Genomic DNA, 23,933 nt, shown 5'->3' with positions numbered 1-23,933 from the left:
GTACTTTACTCTCCCTCTCTGAAGTCTAAACATCACAACACACAATCTAAAACCCCTTACCTCCCTCTCCCAAACCGATCTTGTATCTCAATGGGACTTCCTGGTTAAACACATTAAAAAAAAATTTAATCCTCTCTTTCTCCGATTTTTCTCTGTTTTTCTCCCCGTCCCAACTTTAGTCGTTGTGCCAATTCCCCCCCTCCCCTACCTGGTTGTTGTGCGCATGTTCTCCTACCGGTCGGTACAAGGGAATCCTGAAGTCATCCGTGTGCTTCCTCCGTCACACGCGGCGACAGCCAGTGACTCTTTTTTCATCTGGCAGCGAGGACTCTCATTGGTGAAGTGTAACGCGTGGGAGGTCACGCTGCCTTCATCAATTCCTGCCTCCGCTGAGCAGGCGCCCATACCTGACCTGTAGGCGTCGCTGTCCACAACGCCAGTTCAAGTTTCAAGTTTCTTTAATAGTTGTCATACAGAAGTACAGAATACTTTTATACAAAATGCTTCTTACTGTTACGCTCCAGAGACTGTGCTAGACAAGATAAGTATGAAATAACTAGAGCTGGGCCGTTAACGGCGTTAACGTGCTGCGTTAACGCTATACTAGTATCGCGCGATAATATAATTAACGCATTAATCTAATTTTTTTTTTTTTTTTTTTTTAACCTTTATTTACCCAGGGTAGGTTCGCTGAGCACAGATGCTCTTTTTCAGGAACGCCCTGCTTCACATTCACACAGTTCCATTCACACCTGGGAGCTGCCCAGTACAACCACAGTTGACACCATTGGCCACTGAGCAACTCCACTTGAGCAGTTGATTCATGCCATGTCACATAGTTCAAGTTTGAAATGATTCTTTCTGTTTTGCTCCTGAGAGTGCTAGATACTGTACTGTACTGGTAATATTATTTATTTGTGTTAACTTCTGAATAAAACAACTTATTAAACACAAGTACATCTTATTGAACATTATTTTGATATTTCATTACCAATTATCATAGCAAAACAGCTTTTTCAAACAGTCTGTAATGCATTTTGGAAACGGGAGATGGGCTCATGGTGTAATGGGCCACCTGGCCTGAGAAACATAAGGAGGAAAGAAAAAGTAAGGACTTACTTCTGGTCATTATTTGGGTAGAACACACATATTTTGAATGCCTTCGGCAGTTTTTTTTTAAGTTTTTTTGAGCCATTTTAATCTAGATTAATCTAGATTAAATCCAGGATTGCAGATAGATTAATCTAGATTACAAAAATTAATCTATACCCACCTCTAGAAATAACATAGTATAGCATGTAAATTAGAAGTAAAAAAAATGAGGTCACAGTGTTCAGTATAGGTACAATGTTCGATGGAATAGACGTTCGATGGAATAGACGTAACTGAGTTACCATATAATATACAATATACTAGTATGCAGTGTACTAATATACAATACTATATAGTGCAAAGCAGAAATGGGATAAGGTACAATTTAGGTACAATTTACAGTAAGGTGTACGAGTTGTAGTGCAAATCCTTTATCAATAAATATAAAGTGTGTTTAGGTGATCTAAAGTGTGGAGAGTGGGTGCTGCATTGTGTTGTTTGTTTAAAGTGAGTGTGTGTGTGTGGATGTGTGTGCTGTGTGCATTTGGTGGTTGTTGTATAGTGTTTATTGTTCGTTGAGCAGCCTGATGGCCTGGGGATAGAAGCTTCTTCTGAGTCTTTCTGTGCTCGCCTTGAGACTCCGGTATCGCTTGCCTGACCGCAGCAGTTCAAAGAGGCAGTTGTTCGGGTGGCTGGAGTCCTTAATGATTCTCTTAGCCTTACCCCTGCACCGCTTGTTGTAAATGTTCTGGAGGGTGGGGAGCCCCCCTCCAATTGTGCGTTCGGCTGAACGTGTCACTCTTTGTAGTCTGCTTCGGTCTTGTGCAGTGCTATTCCCAAACCAGGAGGTGATGTTGCCAGTCAGGATGCTCTCTATTGTACATGAGTAGAAGTTCTTAAGGATCTTCTGACTGACTTGGAACTTCCTTAGGCGCCTGAGGAAGTAGAGGCGTTGTCGTGCCTTCTTCACAACACTGTCAATGTGTGTGGTCCATGTCAAGTCCCCAACATTGATATTGTATTTTCCCCAACATAGATATAGTATTTTCCTCAACATAGATATAGTATTTTCCCCAACACAGATATAGTATTTTCCCCAACATAGATATAGTATTTTCCCCAACATAGATATAGTATTTTCCCCAACACAGATATAGTATTTTCCCCAACATTGATATTGTATTTTCCCCAACATAGATATAGTATTTTCCTCAACATAGATATAGTATTTTCCTCAACATAGATATAGTATTTTCCTCAGCATAGATATAGTATTTTCCTCAACATAGATATAGTATTTTCCCCAACACATATAGTATTTTCCTCAACATAGATATAGTATTTTCCTCAACATAGATATAGTATTTTCCTCAACATAGATATAGTATTTTCCTCAACATAGATATAGTATTTTCCTCAACATAGATATAGTATTTTCTCCAACATATAGTATTTTCCCCAACATAGATATAGTATTTTCCCCAACATAGATATAGTATTTTCTCCAACATAGATATAGTATTTTCCTCAACATAGATATAGTATTTTCCTCAACATAGATATAGTATTTTCATCAACATAGATATAGTATTTTCCTCAACACAGATATAGTATTTTCCTCAACACAGATATAGTATTTTCCCCAACACAGATATAGTATTTTGCTGGCTTGTTGCAGTGTTCTTCCTTGATACATTGGTTGTATATCTTTTTACTGTCCAGAGTCGTCGGAGGAGGATGTGGAAGCAGACGATGAGAGCGATGAAGACTGGAGCTCACATAGTGGACTTGCAGCAGAAGAAGAGAAGGGAGGGCGGGGGTGAAAACTCAGAAGATGAAAGAGGTAAAGAAGAGGAAGAGGAGGCAGGAAGTGAAAAAGAGGAAGGTGAGAATGACGTGCAATAGGAAAACATTAAGTCTAAATTATATCCTCCTGAGACCCAGGGGGAAAAAGTGTTGTCACTTGTATTTTTTGGGGATAATTTAAGTGTTTGTGTGCTAAAGAACACGGAACACAAGATTCTTTTTTATATTTTATTTTAACGATCCTGGCCAAGTCTATTAACTACACCTAGGTACCCAACGCTTCATAATGTGCTATGAAAACCATAGAGGTGCATCATTGAACAACATTTATCCTGAACAGCTGAATATGCTAATTCATGATGGGTGAAATCAGGGAACAAACTTAACTTTTTGACTTACCAGCCATTTGGCTGGTAGATTTTAAAAACTACCAGCCATCCAGATTTTTTACCAGCCACAAATCCAATTAGTATTTATATTGTAACGTTTGGCCACTTTAAATCATTGAACAGAGAGAGAGAGGTAGATAGAGAGAGAGAGAAGGCAGGCCTGAAAACCTACCTGTTCAAAAAGGCCTTTGACTATTAGCTTTTTATTTAAATTTTATTGCGCTTTTGTTTTTAAATTGTCTGTTTATACTATGTTTTTAATTAACTATGTTCTATTTTTATCTTATTTTTATTCTGTATTTTATTTTATTTGTTTTACTAATAACTATTTTATTTCTATTTTTTTTAACTGTTTTAACCATGTAGTGTAGCACTTTGGGATCCCAGTGAACAAAAAGTGCATTACAAATCCAATCTATTATTATTATTATTATTATTATTATTATTATTATTATTATTATTATTATTATTATGTGTGGCTGCCGCCCTGGCGGACATCTGTGCTCTACTGAGTGCACCTTTCTAGTCTAGAGAGAGAGCGCTGATTCCCCGTAGCTGAACAGGGTTGCATTTTGTCAACACAAGTTGGAACCCTGAAGGAAGCGATATAAGGTAACTAATTGCTCCGCTAATCGCTCATGTTGACCCCGCCCCCAAGTCGCTCTCCGCTCGCTCACCTTGAATCGAGCGCTCCCCGCGCCACATCTCTTGGCAGATTTTTTTTTTTATTTTTTTTTTGGAGCATGGTGTAAATTAGCTCAAACTACAGCAGTCTACACCCCCTGGGCCCCTTAACAATTGTTTGTATTGAGCCGCATTGTAATTGTACCCATTCTGCAATGTTAAATAACGTTGTTTATCCATTCACTAGCTCTATTAAGCGATGATAGCTAGCCTAGCCACAATGCTATGGTCGCTGCCACCCTTAGGGGTCACGCTGGAGCTTTGAACCCGTCGGCGGACAACAAAAGAAATTAGAATCCCTCTTAAATGCTCAAAAAGGACATATTTTCAGAAATCGATAAAAATTGAAAAATGGCCATTTCTAGTGCTTTGACATGTAAGGTATACGTCCCCCAACTTGCTAAACCTAATACGACTTGTAAATACGTTTAATTCTTGCTAGATGGCATGATTGTAATAATCTCCATTTGCGATAAGAACTACATTGCGTCACGAAACGCACATACATGGACTGGTATCAGAGCCTACCCCCCCATCCAAATTCTAAACATAATAATGTATGAATTATCTGTTGCAATAATATCCACGGGACTCGACTTTTTGCAGTCGTTTCTCCTCCTGCGTGAGGAATCTGAGGACATTCGCGGACATTCTCTCGGGAAAAAAAAAAAAAAGCTTACATACACACACACACACACACTCTCGCTCTCTCTCAATTCAAATGGGCTTTATTTAACATTAACTACTGTATGGCAGAGTGCGTCTGTGTATACGAGGTATGAATGATCACTGGCTGCTGTGTGACAAGTTTGCTCACCCGCGCTGTCGCGCTATATAAATCCAAATCATTATTATTATTATTATTAAACACGGACCGCTTTAGTTGACAAGCTTACATAAATTTCGGGTCATTTCATAATAGCAGTGTGGACCAGCTCTGTAACCAGCTCTGTAACAACTAGGGATGCCCCCCGGACCCCGGTTTTAAACGGGAACCGGTACTATATTAGAAAATACCGGAGTATTTATAAGCTCTGATGTCCTCGGTACTGCTATCGATACTCTAGAGAAATTATTATTATTATTATTATTATTATTATTATTATTTAAAAGTTTCGAACGATCCTCTCTCTGTCTCTGCACGAGAAGCGAGCCGCAGCCAGCGAGTCAATTATTACACACACTCCTCGCGAGTCGCTCGCTAGTGCTACACATAGACATACGGGTACTACATACGGGTACTCCTTAATGAAAGTGCTCCCCGACGCCCCGTGCTATAGCGCGCGGCACACAGACAGCAGCTCTGCATGCACTGAGTCGTGATCATGGCGGATAGAGCGAAGCGTTCTAAAGTATGGATATACTTTACAAGGGTCAATGCCGACAATGCACGTTGCCACAAGTGCAACAAAACATTTGCCAGTAAGGGTGGCAATACGAGCAAATCAATTTATCAAAACATCTGTTGGCAAAACATGATATTAGTGTGCAGAAATGCGCGTATTCGACTGCCTTGCGCGCAGTGTTCCATCTGCATACTGCAGCCGTAAGCCAAGATACGGAGTTGCCTAGGCTAATAACGAATTATTACAAATAGGCTAATAAACAAAACAATTGTTTAGCTACAAATACTACAATCTAAACTTTTTATAGATCGTCAAGCTGAGGCGTCAGCCACTATGTCCCAGCCCAGTGAGCCCAGGGCCACCACACATCCTCCCTCTACCTCCCTCCACCACCCAAAGTCCTTTCTCCCTAGCAGCTAGAGGAAGGATGACAGAGGATAGGGTGAACGAGTGTCACAGTTCTGTTAGCCTTTTGCATTTGTTGTTTATTATAAAAAGTCTATAATTCAGAGTCAGACACATTTAAAACATTGTTGCTGCTGTTGCTGAAGAAATTATATTAATTTATTATATTTATTTATAAAGTTATATAAAAGAACATTGCTGCTGCTGTTGCTGAAGAAATTATATTTATTTATAATACTTATTTATAAAGTTGTATTTATAAATAATAAAGCAATGTTGATTCTGTTCTTAATTAATTGTCTTTTTTTCTTGCAAAAAAATAACCAAAAAGAACCGATAAGAGTATCGATAAAGTACCGAACCGTTAAGCAGTATCGATAAGAGTAGTAGTATCGATAAAATCCTAACGATACCCATCCCTAGTAACAACGCATCTCGCTAGTTGACAGCTTACGCATGATGTAAAAATTGCAACGTTTCAACTAGAAAGGTAGGCTCAGTAGAGCCCAAATCTCTACCAGACAGGAGCTTTTTCTCTCTCTCTCTCTCTCTCTCTCTCTCTCTCTCTCTCTCTCTCTCTCTCTCTCTCTCTTTCTCTCTTTCTCTCTTTCTCTCTTTCTCTCTTTCTCTCTTTCTCTCTCTCTCTCTCTCTCTCTCTCTCTCTCTCTCTCTACAAACTTTAGACCTCAGGGGGTTAACGTTAGCATGTAAGCTAACGACAACAACAATGGCGTCAAAACCTTTTCTAACAGAATGTGAGTGACAAAGCCTGAACAGGATATCACAGGTTCACCCTTCTCATTGGTTGAAAATGGCCTTTATGTTTGTACATCGCCATCTGTTGCTTTGGCATTGTACTACATGTATATTACAAGAAGCGGTAGATGCAGTGTATTTTGTTAGCCGCCAGGTGGCGGGCAGACCTTAAATTCTAATCGCCAAAGAATAAATCTACAAGCCAGTGGCGCTGGGCGTGTAACTATTTTGTACCCTGGGTGAAATGCTCATCTCATTCCGACCAGCCTGAATCATAGCCAGCAGCCTTTTGTCTGCAGCCTTTTGTCTAAATTATATCCTCCTGAGACCCAGGGGAAAAAAGTTGTCACTTGTATTTTTTGGGGATAATTTAAGTGTTTGTGTGCTAAAGAACACGGAACACAAGATTATTATAATTTTTTTTCCCCCACTCTTATTATTATTACATAGAGCTAAATAAATATGAAACAAACATACAGTAAGTCCTGATGTGCACTACAGTGTACATTAATCAATTAATGTTTTTCCTCTGAAAATAAATATGTTTAACTCTGACAACTCTCTCAAAATGCTCCATAGCTGTTTACTTACTAAAAACTATCAAATTATAACATTCAAAAACATTTTAAATAGGAATATCATGCTTATCTTTATTTTCTCCGTGCAATGTGCCTTTTTTGTTGACAGCCATTTTGAAAAGGCAAGTTTGCATGGTCACAACCCAACATATGATATATCATTGTAAAGCTACGGTAGTCCTCTGTAAGGAAAGTCGGGACTCAATAGAGTGACATGTATAGTATTAGAGGAATCAAGCTAAACCTAATGTGCACTACAGTGTACAAAAATGAATTGCTGGGTCCAGGGCTGTACGAAAACTTTTTTTGCACACAGCGCTGGTGCTACAGAGGTTGATAGTTTTGTAGCACAGGCCAAAATCTTGTAGCACGAGAATAAAACGTATCTAAAATCTCTCAAAACAACCACAAGTAGTGCAGTTCATTACTTAAATAGGTATGTGACTGGCAAAGGACATCTTGCATACAGGGCACACAAAATCCAAACCTTAACAAGAAATGTTTTCAGACAAACATTTTCTCTTTATTTGCCCATAATGGTAATTTGCAGGGACATAACTGTATACAAGACAACAATATGTTACACTTCAAATTAGCAGTGTAAATCTGTTTAAATTAGTCATACAATGTTTTTTTTATTGCTTGTAGTACTTGAATGAGATCATCACACATACCATTGCATTAATCAGGAGTACAAGGAACTCTGCATACCTTTTGTTTCACAATGAAAAGTGCTTTATAAATAAAATGAATTATTATTATTGTAAATAACCCCATGAAAGGTTTATTATTTGTATGGGTAATTACATGCTTAATATTTGTGATGTTACTGGTTTCAGTGTGTGCCTAAAGTGATCAATGTGTTGGGCGGTTTATAGAGATCTATGCCAATTAACACTCGGTGCCAAAAACGAGTTAAGTCGTTTCTGGGCCCATGTCGTTCAGTGCCAAAAACTACTTAAGTCGTTTCTGTGTCGTTTTTCAATATTTGTATTCATTATCCACCCAGGGAGCCTGTTGTTACCATAGGGAATGAGTCTGAGGTCGCTAAAGTGCAATACCGGCCGCATACAGCTAGACGGTGGTATTGAGCACCCATTGAAACCTTGTATCCTGGCCTGTGTGTCGATCTAATGGGTCCGGCTCATTTATTTGTTTTGCTCAAGCTCACCGGTTATAACGGTCGGATTGAGAAGAATCAAATGCTCCTGATGCATGATATGTGGTGGATTATGTTGGCGATACGATGGACATCACTACTTGGAATCACGATCAGATAATTGGAATATTCTTTTTGGGGCACATCCTAGTCAAGGTAAGGGCTATATGATATCAATCTTGCATTGATCCAAGCATCTCTTCAGCTCGATCCGAACGTGTGTCTGTAACGTTAGTCCACAACGTTGGTGGCGATCAAAGCATAAAAAAACTACCCCCCCCCCTTTCATGCATTCATGATGAGATATAATACCTATGATATAGATTTGATTTGAGAATAATGGCGGGTCCAGGCAAGAAACGACAACGGTTATAGTATAATACGGCTATAAGGCTATTCCTCAGCATTTCAGGAATGACCCCAGACCGATCTAAAAACATACTTATATTCACCACGGTATAACGCGTGAATGTATGCATGGAAAACTTATCTCTTTTTAGCATCTTGACTGGAAGAAAGTCACTGGCAAATGACCATAGTATTGTATCCATAGCTATAATATAGAATATAGTTATAGCTCTACAAACAAGGTGACGGATTCCTATCTATCTAGCGTTGGCATTTCTACAGAGGGCTGCGTCTAATGGCTGGCACTGAAAGTGTTAATGTTTAAATGTATATCTGGGACTTTTATTACAAGAATTGATGGAGGCCTACTACGGTATGTGTATATGTGACCTTTATTTTGAAAACCGCGTTGCGACGCAACCGTGTTTACGCTTGCGCTTTTGACAGTGAAATGTTCAGTTCAACTTAGCTTGAAGGAAAGACGCTAATCAAAAAAAATGTATTAGAAATATTGTGTCTGTTACTTGGCTTGAGTAAATTGTGATGAAACAAAGGAGAATATAAATTATGATTTTTCTTTGCATCTTTGACGGTGAATAACACCATGCTAAAAATTACCAGACATGAAAAACTTCTAGTTTAGCCCCTTGAGATCACGTGTACAAAAAAAAATTAAGCAAATTAATAAAGGGAATATGATTAAACAGAAGGTTTTGTAGATACAGTACTGAATTCTGCCATCCGGACCAATGCAATTTGAAATATTATTATAGAATATAGAATAGCAGGCCTATAAATTACTTTATTATAGCCAATTCGCACATATTTAGTATCACCAGGCATGCATAAGAAAAATAAATAATAATAAGCAGGAAGTAATTAGCGTGAAGAAAGCTAGAGGCCTTTGGGAAGTGTCGTTTTGAAAAATTCCAATGCTCATTGAAAGCTGTGGATGTCCTCTTCTCAAAATGACTACATTTTCCATAATTCAGTGCGGGCCGCTTATTCAAAATGGCGGATCTCCGCGACCACAACAAACACATTTCAAAACTAAAATCTCACCAATAACACTTTAACCTATTGGTAAACAAATGTATTGATGAAAATATACATTATAATTGCTGTTGTGACATGGTTATGATGTTTATTCTTGAATATGCTTGAAAAAAGAAAAGACGATAATTATGTCAGACAGCCTTGCATCACATGTCCCCTCCGATACATGTGGAGGCAGCCTGTCACATCTTTTCACCTGCCAGCACGGACTCTCATTGCCATTGGCGAGGTGTAACGTGTGGGAGGCTCACACTACCCCCGCCATTTCCTGTCTCTGCTGTGCAGGCGTCCCCCAACCGACCTGTAGGAGTCACTGTCCACAACGTCCAGATTACCACCCATCGACTTCCACCCGCCAACTCTGCCAATTGAGTTAGTATGACGACCGGCCCAAGCCGGAGTCGAACCCGGTGTCTCTTGCGTTGGTGACGAGCGCAATGTCCGCTGCGCCACCCAGCCGCCCTAATTATAATTTTGTTATAATTAGTTCTTATTATTTTCTTAACTGACAAGCTGAAGATGGTAATGCTTCCCTTTACAGGCATGCATTACTTCTTCATCTTTCATGTGCAATATTGTTTTTTTCTTTTTTCTTTTTGTATGATGTCTTTTTTGGATGATTGTAATAAGTTAGGTGGTTGTATTGTGTATATACTGAATATGTGTATGTGTGCGTGTGTATATTTTGTGTATATAGTTTGTGTGTATGTATGTGTATACATGTATGGTATACATGTATATGTCCGTGTGTGTGCGTGTGTATGTATATTTGTATGTGTATATATTGATATGTAGGACTTCGGACCCTAGGAAGACTAGGTGGTGCCATTGGCATCAGCTAATGGTGATCTTTTTTAATAAACAAATAAAAATATGACGCTTCTCTCAGTTTCAGAAAAGGACACCGACTGGTTTGTAATCCAAGGTTATGAGGAGCTTGGAGAGAAGAGTGGAGCTAAACTACAGACAAGACTCATGGAAATCCCGCTCAAGAGATTGTCAGCGGTAAGATGGGGAAGAAAATATTACATTGGGAGTTGTTTTGCATAATCCATTTGCAGATTTTATATATAAACTTTTACATGATAAAAATATAGATATACTGTATTTAATTTTTGTATTTCATTTTTTATTTTTATTTTTACTTTGTGTGTGTGTGTGTGTGTTAAGGCTGAGCCCGAACCCTGTTTTTAGGGTTTGAACGTTCGCCAGGGTTTATCGAACGAACGTTCGAACGTTCGTTTTTTTACATTTTTTAATAAAAATTTTTTTTATTTAAAAAAAAAATTTAATACTTTTTTTTTTTATTGTATTATTATAGATCCTACGGAGGGCGGCATTGCATAGTCTATTGGTGAAAAACATGTTCTTTACAGTGGTGGCTGTTGATGTAAACATGTAATTAAACAAAGCACTCAGAAGAAAATAAACAAGCTACTGCATCAAAAGTTACTACTTATGATAAACAATAGCCCTTGCAGTCACGTAAGGGGCTAGATAAACAAAGGCATTCGTTTTGTGGCATTAACGTTATATAGTTAGTGTTACACGTTCAATAACAGGTATTCATTCTTGGTCGACGGGGAGCCGGGAGGAGAGGCGCACGCCTCGGCTCCTCAACAGACCCGTCGGACGGGCTCCCAACACGCCTGCCGCCCGTCCACCCTACCACCGTTCCGAGGTAGACAGTGGACTGGTCTGTTGAGGAGCCGAGGCGTGTGCCTGCTGTTGTTTCCAACGCAACCACCTCCCGCCATGAAGCTCGCGCTCCTTGGCCGAAAAAGGCTGGTATTCATTAATGATCCTTCTGCAGGTTCACCTACGGAAACCTTGTTACCGATTACTTCCTCGGCGGGGAGCTAACTACGGTTCCCCGGTAGCTACGGTAAGTCTGTTGACGCTTCTCGCAAGCAGATCAATGGCGGCATTGCCTGAAGTAAAAAATGAATAAACGCTTGCCGATTGGTGGTAACAGCAGAGGCGGGTGCAAGCGGTGTGTGACGTAATTGGCAGAATCGCCTGTCAATCAAAATAGAGCTCTGGTTGAGAAATAGTATCCCGCTGCAGCCCGGCAGACCATACTTGAGTTTGAGTCGAGCGCCTCGCATTCACATCACCTCAACCCTGTGCGCATCCTTTATTTTTTTTCACCGAACGTTCAAACCTATTAATTAAAGTCCGAATGTCAGCGTAACGAACGAACGTTCGAACGTTCGGGCTCAGCCTTAGTGTGTGTGTGTGTGCATGGGGCCATTGGGTGGGGCCGGGGGACAAATACACTGGAGGAAAGGAACCCAGCTCAGCACTGCCCAAATTATATCATCACTATTGCCTGTTTGAAGGATATCATCCTCAAACACATACACCACCTACACGCCTATTCTCAGTCCTTGCCCCACAATGGTGGACAGACGAATCCCATCCAATCTTTCGCCGTCAACTAAAGACGCACTTCTTCAACCATTATCTGAAATAAAATAAAAAAGATCTAACCCTAACTAACCTTACTGTCATGCACTTGTCCTAATAAACTAACCTACACTGTAACACGCAACACTTTGATGAATATTGTTACTCAGCTGATAGAGTTGTATAGAGTTGAACATTCACTGATAATTGGTCTGTAGTGGAGTCTACAAGGTCTACATTGCCGGACCATGTAGAATCCGGACCTTGTAGACTGACATAATTCTGTGCATAGTTTAGTCTACACAGGCCATATTTCAAATAATCAAAATCTTACTTCATTCATCTTAAACATTCTTGATTTGGGGGATTGGTAGTTCCCATGAAATCTGAAGTTGTTCAAATGACAACAGCGACCCACCTTGAATTAAATCACACAGCCGTGTTGTGTTGGCTGCGTCATAGTCACGAAAGGGGCTACTTAATTCATTAATCCAATCCACTTTATTTATAGAGCACATTTAAAAACAACAAAGTTTACCAAAGTGCTGTACAAGTCCCACAACATAAGATATAAAAAAAAAAAAAAAAAAAAAAAAATGATATTAAAAAAAAAGAAAAAGAAAAAATTAATTAAAGTTTTTTTTAATTCGAAGCTTCGAATTAAAATCGAAGCTCGGCCCCGAAGCTTCGATTGCCAAAAAAAAATCGAAGGTCAGCCCTAGTATGCTGATAGAGTAAACTATTATATGAATATGAATAGGAATATGATATAAGGTATACACTGGTCTGTCCGCGAGGATAGCGATAGGCTATTAATGCAATGAAAACATATTATTTAATGTTTTCATAAGCGTAAAGATACAACAGCTAGATTAATGATCAAGTTAGTTTACTGTGCAGGGTTCGTAGGGCTGTGCATTGTGCTATTATATATGCGCAAGTTACTGTTGCATAATGTAGGCTATGGCTGCTATTATATGTAATTCATATAGGCTACCTAATGGTATATGATTTTTAGAGGCATCTATTTTGTTGTCGGTAATACCGACAACAAAATAGATGCCTCTAAAAATCATATTATAGCCAATCGAACACAACTAATAAAGGCATTCATATTACAGCACGGTTATAATGACACACAACCAACGCCAAACAGTGGTCAACGAACGGTCTTTATTAGTATTTTGAGCTGTCCAGGCAGAATTGCAGCAATGGTCTTAGGGAGCCGTTGATATCTGACATCACCGTGTACAAGTCAGCCTTTTGTTTATCCCATAACACGTGTTGTGTCTTCTTGGTTCGGCAGCGCCAGGAGCACCTCAGTGAACAATCTCCCGTGAAGTTTCTCACAGTTCCGCTCGGGTCAGTCCATTATTTCACATCCCATGGGGGGTGTTTCATGACCATATATGGATAATCATGCATGTTGTGAAGGGCCAGATTAAAGCTGAGAATCTACATTTATTGTTTTATATACATTGTATATTATTTATATATACACGGTATATCCCTTTAAGCCTGGGTAATCATAGTAATATTCGCTCTCCTTATTGGATAACGCCCTCGGCGCCAGACCGCAAGCCCCCAAAGTCAGGTTCAAAGACGAGCCCGGGCATGTCACAACATGCCCGGAGACAGCGTATTGATTCGAGACGAGAACTGAGGTTCGGGACTAGATAACCACTTAAGTATATATGCTGCGGCAGGTGCGAACAGTAGCTGTTCATCCCGATTCAACGTGTAGTGAAGTGAGCAGCAGTGCGTCTAACAGAGCGTTGAGAACCACGTGTGAATTGAATAGTAAAGTGTCAGATTAATGCAGTAACGTCAAGTTCGACTTAGTTTAATGTGAAGTAAATAGTCGTTAATTTATTGTGTATCGTGCCAACCACAGTTCGTTCGTGTGTAGCATTACCCAGCGGTTCGTTCGTTTTAGCTAGTGGACCTTAGCCAGTGCGCGTGGACTAAATACATTGGTGCCAGCACACGAGGAGGCCTAGTCGGAGAACCTGCTGGACATGTGCACAGGAGAACCGCCGGCGGCGATTGCAGAACCATTACTGGTTGGATTATATTGATTGTGGAACGTATTACCCGGAGAAGAGCATCGTTAATCTCCACTGTCGTTTGGGATTTAACCTCGTGAGGATCTACATTCGGGCTGGCCTCATGGACCGAGGCTAGCTGGCTATCATCGTTTGCTATCGAGCATTGGATTACAGTTATTGCTTTTGTTGCTGAGCGTTGGATTACAAGGACTGGCTTCTGTACGTGAATCCCCTTCTTCTTCAATTGATCAGACTGAGTATCCGAACATTCCTCTATCCTCCAGACCTTACAACTCTGGGAGGAACCCAGTGTCTCCAGGCGGTACCAGCGTTGCCCTCTATAATTGCTATTATACGCCAGGCGGCGCTAGCCTAGTACCCATCGTAGGAATCATTATATTCCCAGTGACTTATGCTACTGACTGACTTTATGCCTATTCTTCGCCATACAAGCGCGACCCTAATTCTCATTCTGTAACCAATTATTGCATAATAATAAATACCCTCAAATACTATTTCTTTGTCAATGCCGTGTTATTATGAGTGTCCACCATATATTCGATACTGTCTGGCCAGTAATTAAAGTACATACCTAGCAGTGGTTTAATCTATCACAATCTTTAATACAGTCAGGGTTTTGTAACCCCTCAGTTACAATGCACGAGCATTGACGGTAGAACAAAGAGGTATTTATCAACACGGAGGAGCGTAGGACCTGTGTACGCACGGTTGATAAATCCCAATATTTCTGTGCATGCACACATTCTAAATTCTGTGCTTATGTATGAAAATAGAATACTTTCTAAGAAAATTTGATAAATGAGGGCCCTATATTCTATAATAAAATTTCAAATTGCATGTGTCCGGATGGCAGAATTCACAACAATGAGTGGAGCAATCTTCCATTTACTTAGGTATGTATTTTTTTGTGGATTTTCAGAAAATAGGGCTTAACTCATTCCCCGCCAACAACGAGTTTACTTTTTTAGCATACAACATATGGATCGGGTTTAATTTTTCCTTGTTGGGCAAGGCGAACGGTTCTGCGCGTCAAATATCCCCGATCCATATGTTGTGGTGGATTATGCCGTGGAGCAAATGGACATTGGATGTACCAGATGGCGATCAAACAATTGGAATATTATTTTTGGAATACTCCCGGTCACAGGTAAGTACGATTTGACGTAAATTTTTGCTTGATCCTGCAATGCTTTTGTACCGATCTGGCTGATAAGCGTTTTTAGTGTTCAATACGAATGCCGTTACTGACAATCAATTAATCAGAAACGACCCCCCCCCCCTTTCATGCATTCATGATTGAACATAATACCTACTGTATAGATTTGATTCGTGAATACTAGTGTGTACAGGCATGAAACGCCAACGCTTATAGTAGAATTTACCTATATGGCTATAACTCAGCATTTCATGAATTACCCTAGACCTAGACATACTTATATTCACCACGGTATAACACGGGAACGTATGGATGGAAAAATTATCTCTTTTTTTGCATCTTGACTGGAAGAAACTCAATGTCAAATGACCATAGTATTGTATCCATGGCTATAATATAGAATATAGATTTAGCTCTACAAACAAGGTGACTCACTCCCATCTTTTAAAGCGTGGCACAGGGCCAAGGGAAATTTGCTTGTTTATTACAAGCATTATTAACGTGGCTATGATTCAAGCGGTTTGTAAAAAAAAAACATCTTTAATTTTTTTTTTATAAGTATGCAGTATCATAACTACTACTGAGACTACTATCTTTGATGTTTATAGCAAACCAACCCGTTTGTAAATCCGTCAATATTTCAGCGAGTTATGAGTATTTTTGTCTGTGCAGCTCACTCACTCTCACTCAAGGCTGACCTGGGCAAGATGGTGGCGGTTCAGTGACGCTGGTGACTCCGCCTTAAGCTATCTAGTGTTCTATATATATCTATGAGTACTACCACAGGGCCAAGGGAAATCCCGGCGGTCAATGAGTTAAGAGGTTAAGAGAACAGCCAACAGCCATTTGTGGCTCTGTAGCTCAAAAAACGGGCTATTGTGTTATCAACTTCATTAATAAGACATAGATTGAAAAGTATCCGCCCGATTTGTACAAGTGATGGCTTATTTTGTAGGTAAGAATTGTACTTTGATATAATGTAAAGAAAAATAAGTAAAAATTAAGCTTGCTTAACTCATTCCCGGCCATTGGAATTTCCCAGCCTGTTTAGCCACGGCCAGCTTTTCATTACACACTTTCACTGTGCGTCATGTTGTTTGTAGAGCTAAATCTATATTTTATATTATAGCTATGGATACCATGGTCATTTGACAGTAAGAAACTTCTGTTCAAGATGCAAAAAAGAAAAAAAATCATCCATACGTTCCTGTTTTATACCGTGGTGAATATGAGTGTTATTTCGGAATGATCTGGGCTAATTCCTGGGAGTCTGGTTATAGGCTGCAGCGTGTATTATACTAAATCCATTGGCGTTTCGTCCCTACACACGCTACAATAAAAAAAAATCAAATGTATATGATGGGTATTATGTTTCATCATGAAGGCATGAAAGGGGGGGGGGGGGTCATTTCTGATTAATTGATTGCCAATAACGGTTACAATAACCGTTATTACCACAACATATGCTGATCAGTGGGATGGCTATGAAAACAATGCACGATCAAGCTGAAATTTACGTAAAATTGTCCTTACCTGCGGCCGGTAGGATTCCAAGAAGAATATTCCAATTATTTGATTGCCATCTGGTAGATCATATGTCCATTTGGCCCACGACATAACCCACCACAGCATATGGTTTGGGGGCCCTGAAAACTATTCAATCCGATCGGGTGAAGCCCTAGGTTCACCATTAGTAGTATACACACTAGGGCTGACCCCTATTAGTCGATTAGTCGGCTAATCGGTCGAAAGGAGCCATAGTCGACTAGCCAACCTCTTAGTCGAATACAAAAAAAAAACAAATAAAAAACAGAGGCACTGAAAGAGGATTTCACCCACCTAATGAACACACTAGACTAGACAAATATCAAGATGTATCCATCAGTGGACCAATTGCATGCTTTTGCAGAGGACAAGAAGCCTTCAGTCGACTCCTTCAGACATTAAGCACCCCCCACAGCCCAAATGGAATTATAAAATTAAAAAACAAATATATATATATATATATATATATATATATATATTTTTTTTTTTTTTCGACCAATAGTCGACTAACAGCTCATTTTGGCCAATCATAGTCGACCATCCAAATCCTTAGTCGGGGACAGCCCTAATACACACACTAGATAGATAGAGGTTTAGATATTTAGATATATAATAGTATAGTAATATAATAGAGAGAGAGAGAGAGATTTATAATAATTATAATATTAATTAACTGTACAACTGTACAAGCAAAACTGTACATTGAAATATTGACAACCATACTTGGTCATTTACTGTACATTAGAGGGGGTTGGGTTAGGACATTTACAGGGGCCAGTTTTGAATGAGCGGTTTTGAAAGTGGGTAGAGATTCACATTCCTTTACAGCTTTGGGTAGGGCGTTCCACACTTACATTTAGTCATTTAGCTGACGCTTTTATCCAAAGCGACTTACAAGTTCTGTACGACAAGACAGCAAGAAGGGTACAACTCTATCAGCTGAGTAACAATGTTCATCAAAGTGTTGCATGTTACAGTGTAGGTTAGTTTATTAGGACAAGTGCATGACAGTAAGGTTAGTCACGGTTAGATTTTTTTATTTTAATTTTTTTATCATTTCAGATAATGGTTGAAGAAGTGAGTCTTTAGTCGACGGCGAAAGATTGGACGGGATTCGGCTGTCCTAACTGGGATGGGTAGTTCACACACACACACACACACACACACACACACACACACACACACACACACACACACACACACACACACACACACACCTACACACAGACAAATCGAAGTAAAAAAAAAAAAAAAAAAAAAAAATTTAAACTTCGATTTTTTTTTTAATGTTCGAAGCTTGTGCCATCGAATCGAACGTTCGAAGCTTCGAAGCATTTAAGACAGCCCTATTGCCTAGTGCCCCTCACAAACACAAGCAGAGCCACCAGACAGAAACCACACTGGACTAAATCAAATTATAAGGAAACAGAGAGAGAGAGAGAGAGAGAGAGAGAGACAGACTGTTGGGTTTTATCTCAGTGTTTTATTAATGTTGGCCAGTTTTCAATTACTGCCCTTGGAGTAGATTCACGAATGCAAAACACACAAAATCTGACCTCTTCATTGGTGTACTTCTCTCTTCTCCAGGTACAATTGCTGCATTGCTCCCCAACAACAAACTTAAAGACACACCAGCGCATGCATACAGGAGAGAAGCCTTACCACTGTGACCAGTGTGAGAAGAGCTTCAGTACCTCTGGAGGCTTACAGATACACCAGCGCATTCATACAGGAGAGAAGCCTTACCACTGTGACCAGTGTGAGAAGAGCTTCAGTATCTCTGGAAACTTAAAGACACACCAGCAGCGCATGCATACAGGAGAGAAGCCTTACTACTGTGACCAGTGTGGATCACGCTTCAGTACATCTGGATGCTTAAAGACACACCAGCGCATCCATACAGGAGAGAAGTCTTACCATTGTGACCAGTGTGAGAAGCGCTTCAATACTTCTGGAGGCTTACAGATACACCAGCGCATTCATACAGGAGAGAAGCTTTACCACTGTGACCAGTGTGAGAAGAGCTTCAATACTTCTGGAGGCTTACAGATACACCAGCGCATTCATACAGGAGAGAAGCCTTACTACTGTGACCAATGTGGATCACGCTTCAGAACCTCTGGAGTCTTACAGACACACCAGCGCATGCATACAGGAGAGAAGCCTTACCACTGTGACCAGTGTGAGAAGAGCTTCAGTCAGTCTGGAGTCTTAAAGACACACCAGCGCATGCATACAGGAGAGAAGCCTTACCACTGTGACCAGTGTGAGAAGAGCTTCAGTACATCTGGACGCTTACAGAAACACCAGCGCATGCATACAGGAGAGAAGCCTCATAACTGTGACCAGTGTGAGAAGAGCTTCAGCAGATATGACCACTTAAAGATACACCAGCGCATTCATACAGGAGAGAAGCCTTACCACTGTGGCCAATGTGAGAAGAGCTTTAGAACCTCTGGAGACTTACAGAAACACCAGCGCATGCATACAGGAGAGAAGCCTCACCACTGTGACCAGTGTGAGAAGAGCTTCAGTCAACTTTCACACTTAAAGACACATCAGCGTATTCATACAGGAGAGAAGCCTTACCACTGTGACCAGTGTGAGAAGAGCTTCAGTCAGTCTGGAAGCTTAAAAACACACCAGCGCATGCATACAGGAGAGAAGCCACAAGCCTTACTACTGTGACCAATGTGGATCACGCTTCAGTACATCTGGAAGCTTAAAGCAACACCAGCGTATTCATACAGGAGAGAAGCCTTAAAGACAGTGGGGGAAACATTTAATTTGATCATTCAATTTAAAAGACACAGCAGCACATTCATACAGGAGAGAAACTTACACCAGTGAATACATACAGGAGAGAAGCACCAATATATTCCAGTATATTCATTCAGGTGTCAAACCCTAAAATCGTGTAGAAATCTGCTTAAAAACTCAAAAGTGACCTGAAGAATCGAGAATCCCAACCTTCCCAGCCAGGACAAACTGGACCTCACCAGGCGATCTGTACCTGACCAAAGCCGAAATGGGTAAGCGAGCCGGTTCTATAGGTCCGGTAAATAAGGTGGTAAGATTCCAGGAGGACCCACCAGAAGAATACGTGATGGCATGGCTGAATCCAGGAGACCCCCCTCAGCCAGGGATGTTGGAGTGGTACCAGCAGTATGATAGCCCAAAGTCCCCAGACCAACAACCATCACCCAAGAGACCAAGGGTGATGGTAGAGAATAAGGTGAGTGAACCAAGGTACAAGAAGACCAGGACCAGGTGGAACTGGGCCCGCAACTCAAGAGAAGAGGGGCGGAACAACAGCTGTCTGAATCATCGGACAGTACTCTAGAGATGGATCTTCATCCCACAGATCCTAGAGTGCAGCCTGAAGCCGTAAGACGGGAGCTCTACTCACCCTTCCTACTAAACTACAGCCCACCATTGGCCCCAAGTTATAGCCCAACCGAGGGATGGCTGACAAGAAACCCAGAATCAGGTGAGATGGAGAAAAGTGTGTTTGGTCTAGGAGAACTGCAGACTCCTTCCTCAGACCAGAAGCAGGACCAATCCTTCGAACCCTTCCAGAGAAGAAGTGGGACCTCGTTCAAGGTTGGTGTGATGTAAGCCTGATACCATTCGAAGGACCACCAGAGGATACAGAGGGAGTGGGCGAGATGGCGTTGGAAATGCTGATATGAGAGATGGCAGATGGGATCCTGGAGATGGAGCAGGCCCAGGGAGACCAAGCAGAAGGAAAAGCAGATCAAGATGATTGATTCAGCGCCACCAATCCTGGGGATCCAGGAAGGGACGGAGAATGACGAGATTCCAGATACTGGAAATACATGCCCCAGATTATGAGATTCCAGAAGATATACTGGAAATACACGCCCCAGACCATGACTGTCAATGGACAATTTGTTAAAGGACTGGTGCTGAATACAAAGTAGGTACCAAGAAGAATAAATGCAACAAATACTAGCGAATATATTAGCGAATACTAATAATCAATGTCATGTATGACTGAAATGAAATAATTGTATTATAATCAACATACACAGAAACATGATTATAAATGTATTATAATCAGCATACACAGAAACATGATTATAATAAAGACAAAACCGTATCTACAAGGGAAGTGTGATACTGAAGGAAAAATAAATGAATAAAGTGTACCGTGTGTAACATGATTCAAGCAGGCAGGTTGTGACTGAGTAGGGCCGTAACTGCATGGAAAGAATGACTCGTGCTGGAAATGGCCCACAGAAAAAGGGACTCATGCTGTGTCTGGGCAAGAACAGATGGGAGGTAATAAAGGAACGTTCTAGTAAGATTGGTCAGGACTAAAAAAGAGAGTTATTGGTTGAGCAGATAAAGGAGGGAGGACCAGGGGGATCGGAAGACCTATATAAAAGGCTGTTTTACTAGTTTTAGGCAGAGCGCTGGGATCGGCTCTCAGGGTAAGTTGTCCTCTGCCTGAACCAACCAGATGAGGATCGGAGGATTGCACCACACACTATGGAGACTTTGAAGGGATCGTTAGCAGCTCCGACAAGTACCTGAGTGAGTATACGAGGCTCCATTGGTCAGGATTGAGAGCTGCGGGTCGAACTGAGTGTGTTCACAGCTTACTTTCCTGTCTTGTTTCAAGTCGGGATTGCGGGCACGGGGAGGCACTCTCGACCCAGGTAAACCCTTGGACTCCCTAGCTGAGTGCGAGGCTATAATTCTCCTCTGGTCCATCGCTCTCCCTGCTCGACCGAGGGCATTGGCCCACGGTCAGACTCCCTGTACTGGGCATCAGGCTTTTTGGTGGAATACATCATCTGAGCTGGATAAGGTCGATCTGATCAGTCTACTAAACTCCCCCAGAATGGTTATATACTCAGTCACAGTTTTATGATTTTAATTTGTTTACTCAATTTTTTCTTTTGTTTCACAATGGGTCCTGACAAACCAATTACATAATCCAACATATCTGTAATGAACTAACATATACCAGTTGACTATCTTTTTTGGAGGATTTGTTCAAAATATATTCATACTTCCATTTGTCTATCTATGGCGGACTCATTCAGAAAATGTAATTCTGTTGTGGGAGGGATCTGGGGTCACGTGGAGTGTGTTATACGAAATAACAACGGCTAACTTGACTGTTTCAGCCAATCAGAATCAAGATATTTGCATGCCATTGTATAATAAAAAATACATCATTGGATTTAAAGAGATTGTGTGGAAATTCTCTCTTTTACCCCAAGAAGGGGGTTTTCTGGAAGGTGATCGTAAGGGTTTAGGTAAGGTGCATTTTAACAGGTTCTGACGAACATTTCCCTGACTGTGAAACTATACTCATGGTTAAAGCTTTTCCAACACGCCTCGCAGCTTAAACTAGGGTTACCAGATCCCAATAAACCAAATGTGGGACAAAGGGTATGTTTGTGAGGGACAATGTGGGACACCCCCCAGCGCAGCCCCCCCCCCCCTTTTTTTGTGGACTGTCCCTGTCCCCTCCTTCAAGGCTCATCCGCCACTGTCCTCATTAAAATGACCACAAGCCTAATATGTTTTGCCCTTATTAATTTTCTTTTATTTTCCTTTTGTCTCTAATGGGTGTTAAGTACTCAAAATAAATAAAATCACCACCCAGACTTACAATCACTTATGATTTATAGCTAGGTCTGGACCCCCAGTCTTATCACACACATGCATTGCACACATAATGACCACCCAGACTATGCATAATGACCACCCTCACAACGGTTCTTCACTCTGCTGCCCTCCGGGAGGAGAATGAGGAGCCTCCGAGCTGCAGGACCAGCAGACTGTCAGGAAGCTGAACTCTCTCCCAGCTCTTCCCTCCTCTCTTACTCTGCAACCACAGAACCTGGACTAAGACCCCCCCCCCCCCCCCCCCCACTGACACACACACACACCCAGCTCTCCCCCCTCTCTCTTACCTGCCTCCACAGAATCTGGACTCCTCTCTTACTCAGACCCCCACAGACTCTGGACTACCCCCCCCCCCCCCACTGACACACACACTGCCACTTTACTACCATTATTTTGTTTATTTATTTAGTGTACATCATATTAGTTTACTGCCATATCCATAATCTCACTGCCACTTTACTGCCATTATTGTATTATATTTGACTGCCATTATTTATTATGCATACTTACTACCACCACTGCTGCTAAAGGTTTTGCACTAAGTTCTTGTTTACCTCTATATTTACATTCACTCATACATTGACTTTTTTTTAGCTACTGTACATTGTATATAGTCCTGTATACTGCCCATATGTTACTTTATGTTTATAGTGTACTTTATGTTTATATTAGATCTTGTTCTTTATATACACCGTGGGAAGGGGGAAATGCAATTGCATTTCTCTGTATGTCTTGCACATTACGAGAGGTGACAATAAAGCTGACTTTGACTTTTGACTAACAAAAGTAACTCACCAAAACAACTCACAAGTCCAGGGATTCACACTGGCACTGGGCGTTAGCGTGGATGACAACCAATCATGCAGGACATGGTCTCAATTTGCGTGACGCATGAAAAGAGACAGAAATGCTGTACAATCACGCGCAATGCGTGACGTCTGGCCACTGAAGGATGTCTATGTTTTTCAATGTGTATATAATGTAAAATATTGGTGGGTATATAATGTAAAATATTGGTGGATGACAGCATCTACTCATAGTCATCTCAGAGGAGGAGGATAACAGAGAGAGTGTGTGTTAGGAGCTGACTAACCCCAGCAGATGAGGCTGTGCTGTTATCATCAACAGCCTATAGCCACAGCGTTTGTTTGGGGTAAGTCAACATCACCGCTGCCATAGTGATTTGGGTCAAAAGACAGCGTGTCACATAGCAACGAGAAGAGGGGCCGGGCCTGTCGTTGCTATGGCGAGAATGTTATAATGTGAGTTTCCTTCCGGGGAAGTTAGACTGAGCTACGACTCTCCGGGAGGAGCTCGGTTGGGTAAGAATCTCTACGCCTCGCAGCTTAAACACTCCGGGAGGAGCTGGGTTGGGTAAGAATCTCTACGCCTCGCAGCTTAAACACTCCGGGAGGAGCTGGGTTGGGTAAGAATCTCTACGCCTCGCAGCTTAAACACTCCGGGAGGA

The 23,933-nt window shown here is 41.0% G+C and overlaps 1 protein-coding gene across 1 annotated transcript in view; it reads left to right on the top strand.

Moving 5' to 3' along the window:
- LOC311231837 (uncharacterized protein) overlaps window positions 1-20,141 on the top strand; it is a gene marked incomplete at its 3' end in the record, with an annotated part of 41,476 nt that extends 21,335 nt beyond the window's left edge. Inside the window, exons 2-5 of the mRNA XM_084318458.1 lie at window positions 2,815-2,977; window positions 10,509-10,624; window positions 18,386-18,887; window positions 19,777-20,141. Of these exons, the coding sequence (XP_084174584.1) occupies window positions 2,830-2,977; window positions 10,509-10,624; window positions 18,386-18,887; window positions 19,777-20,141 (1,131 nt within the window). The 5' untranslated portion in view covers window positions 2,815-2,829. The remainder of the gene's footprint in view (window positions 1-2,814; window positions 2,978-10,508; window positions 10,625-18,385; window positions 18,888-19,776) is intronic.
- Window positions 20,142-23,933: the final 3,792 nt, after the last annotated feature.

The sequence above is a fragment of the Notolepis coatsorum genome (genome assembly GCF_963971535.1).
Source record: "Notolepis coatsorum genome assembly, chromosome: 7".
Classification (NCBI taxonomy): Eukaryota; Metazoa; Chordata; class Actinopteri; order Aulopiformes; family Paralepididae; genus Notolepis; species Notolepis coatsorum.
The sequence above is the reverse complement of the archived record's forward strand: the minus strand, read 5'-3'. Positions and strand labels throughout refer to the sequence as shown.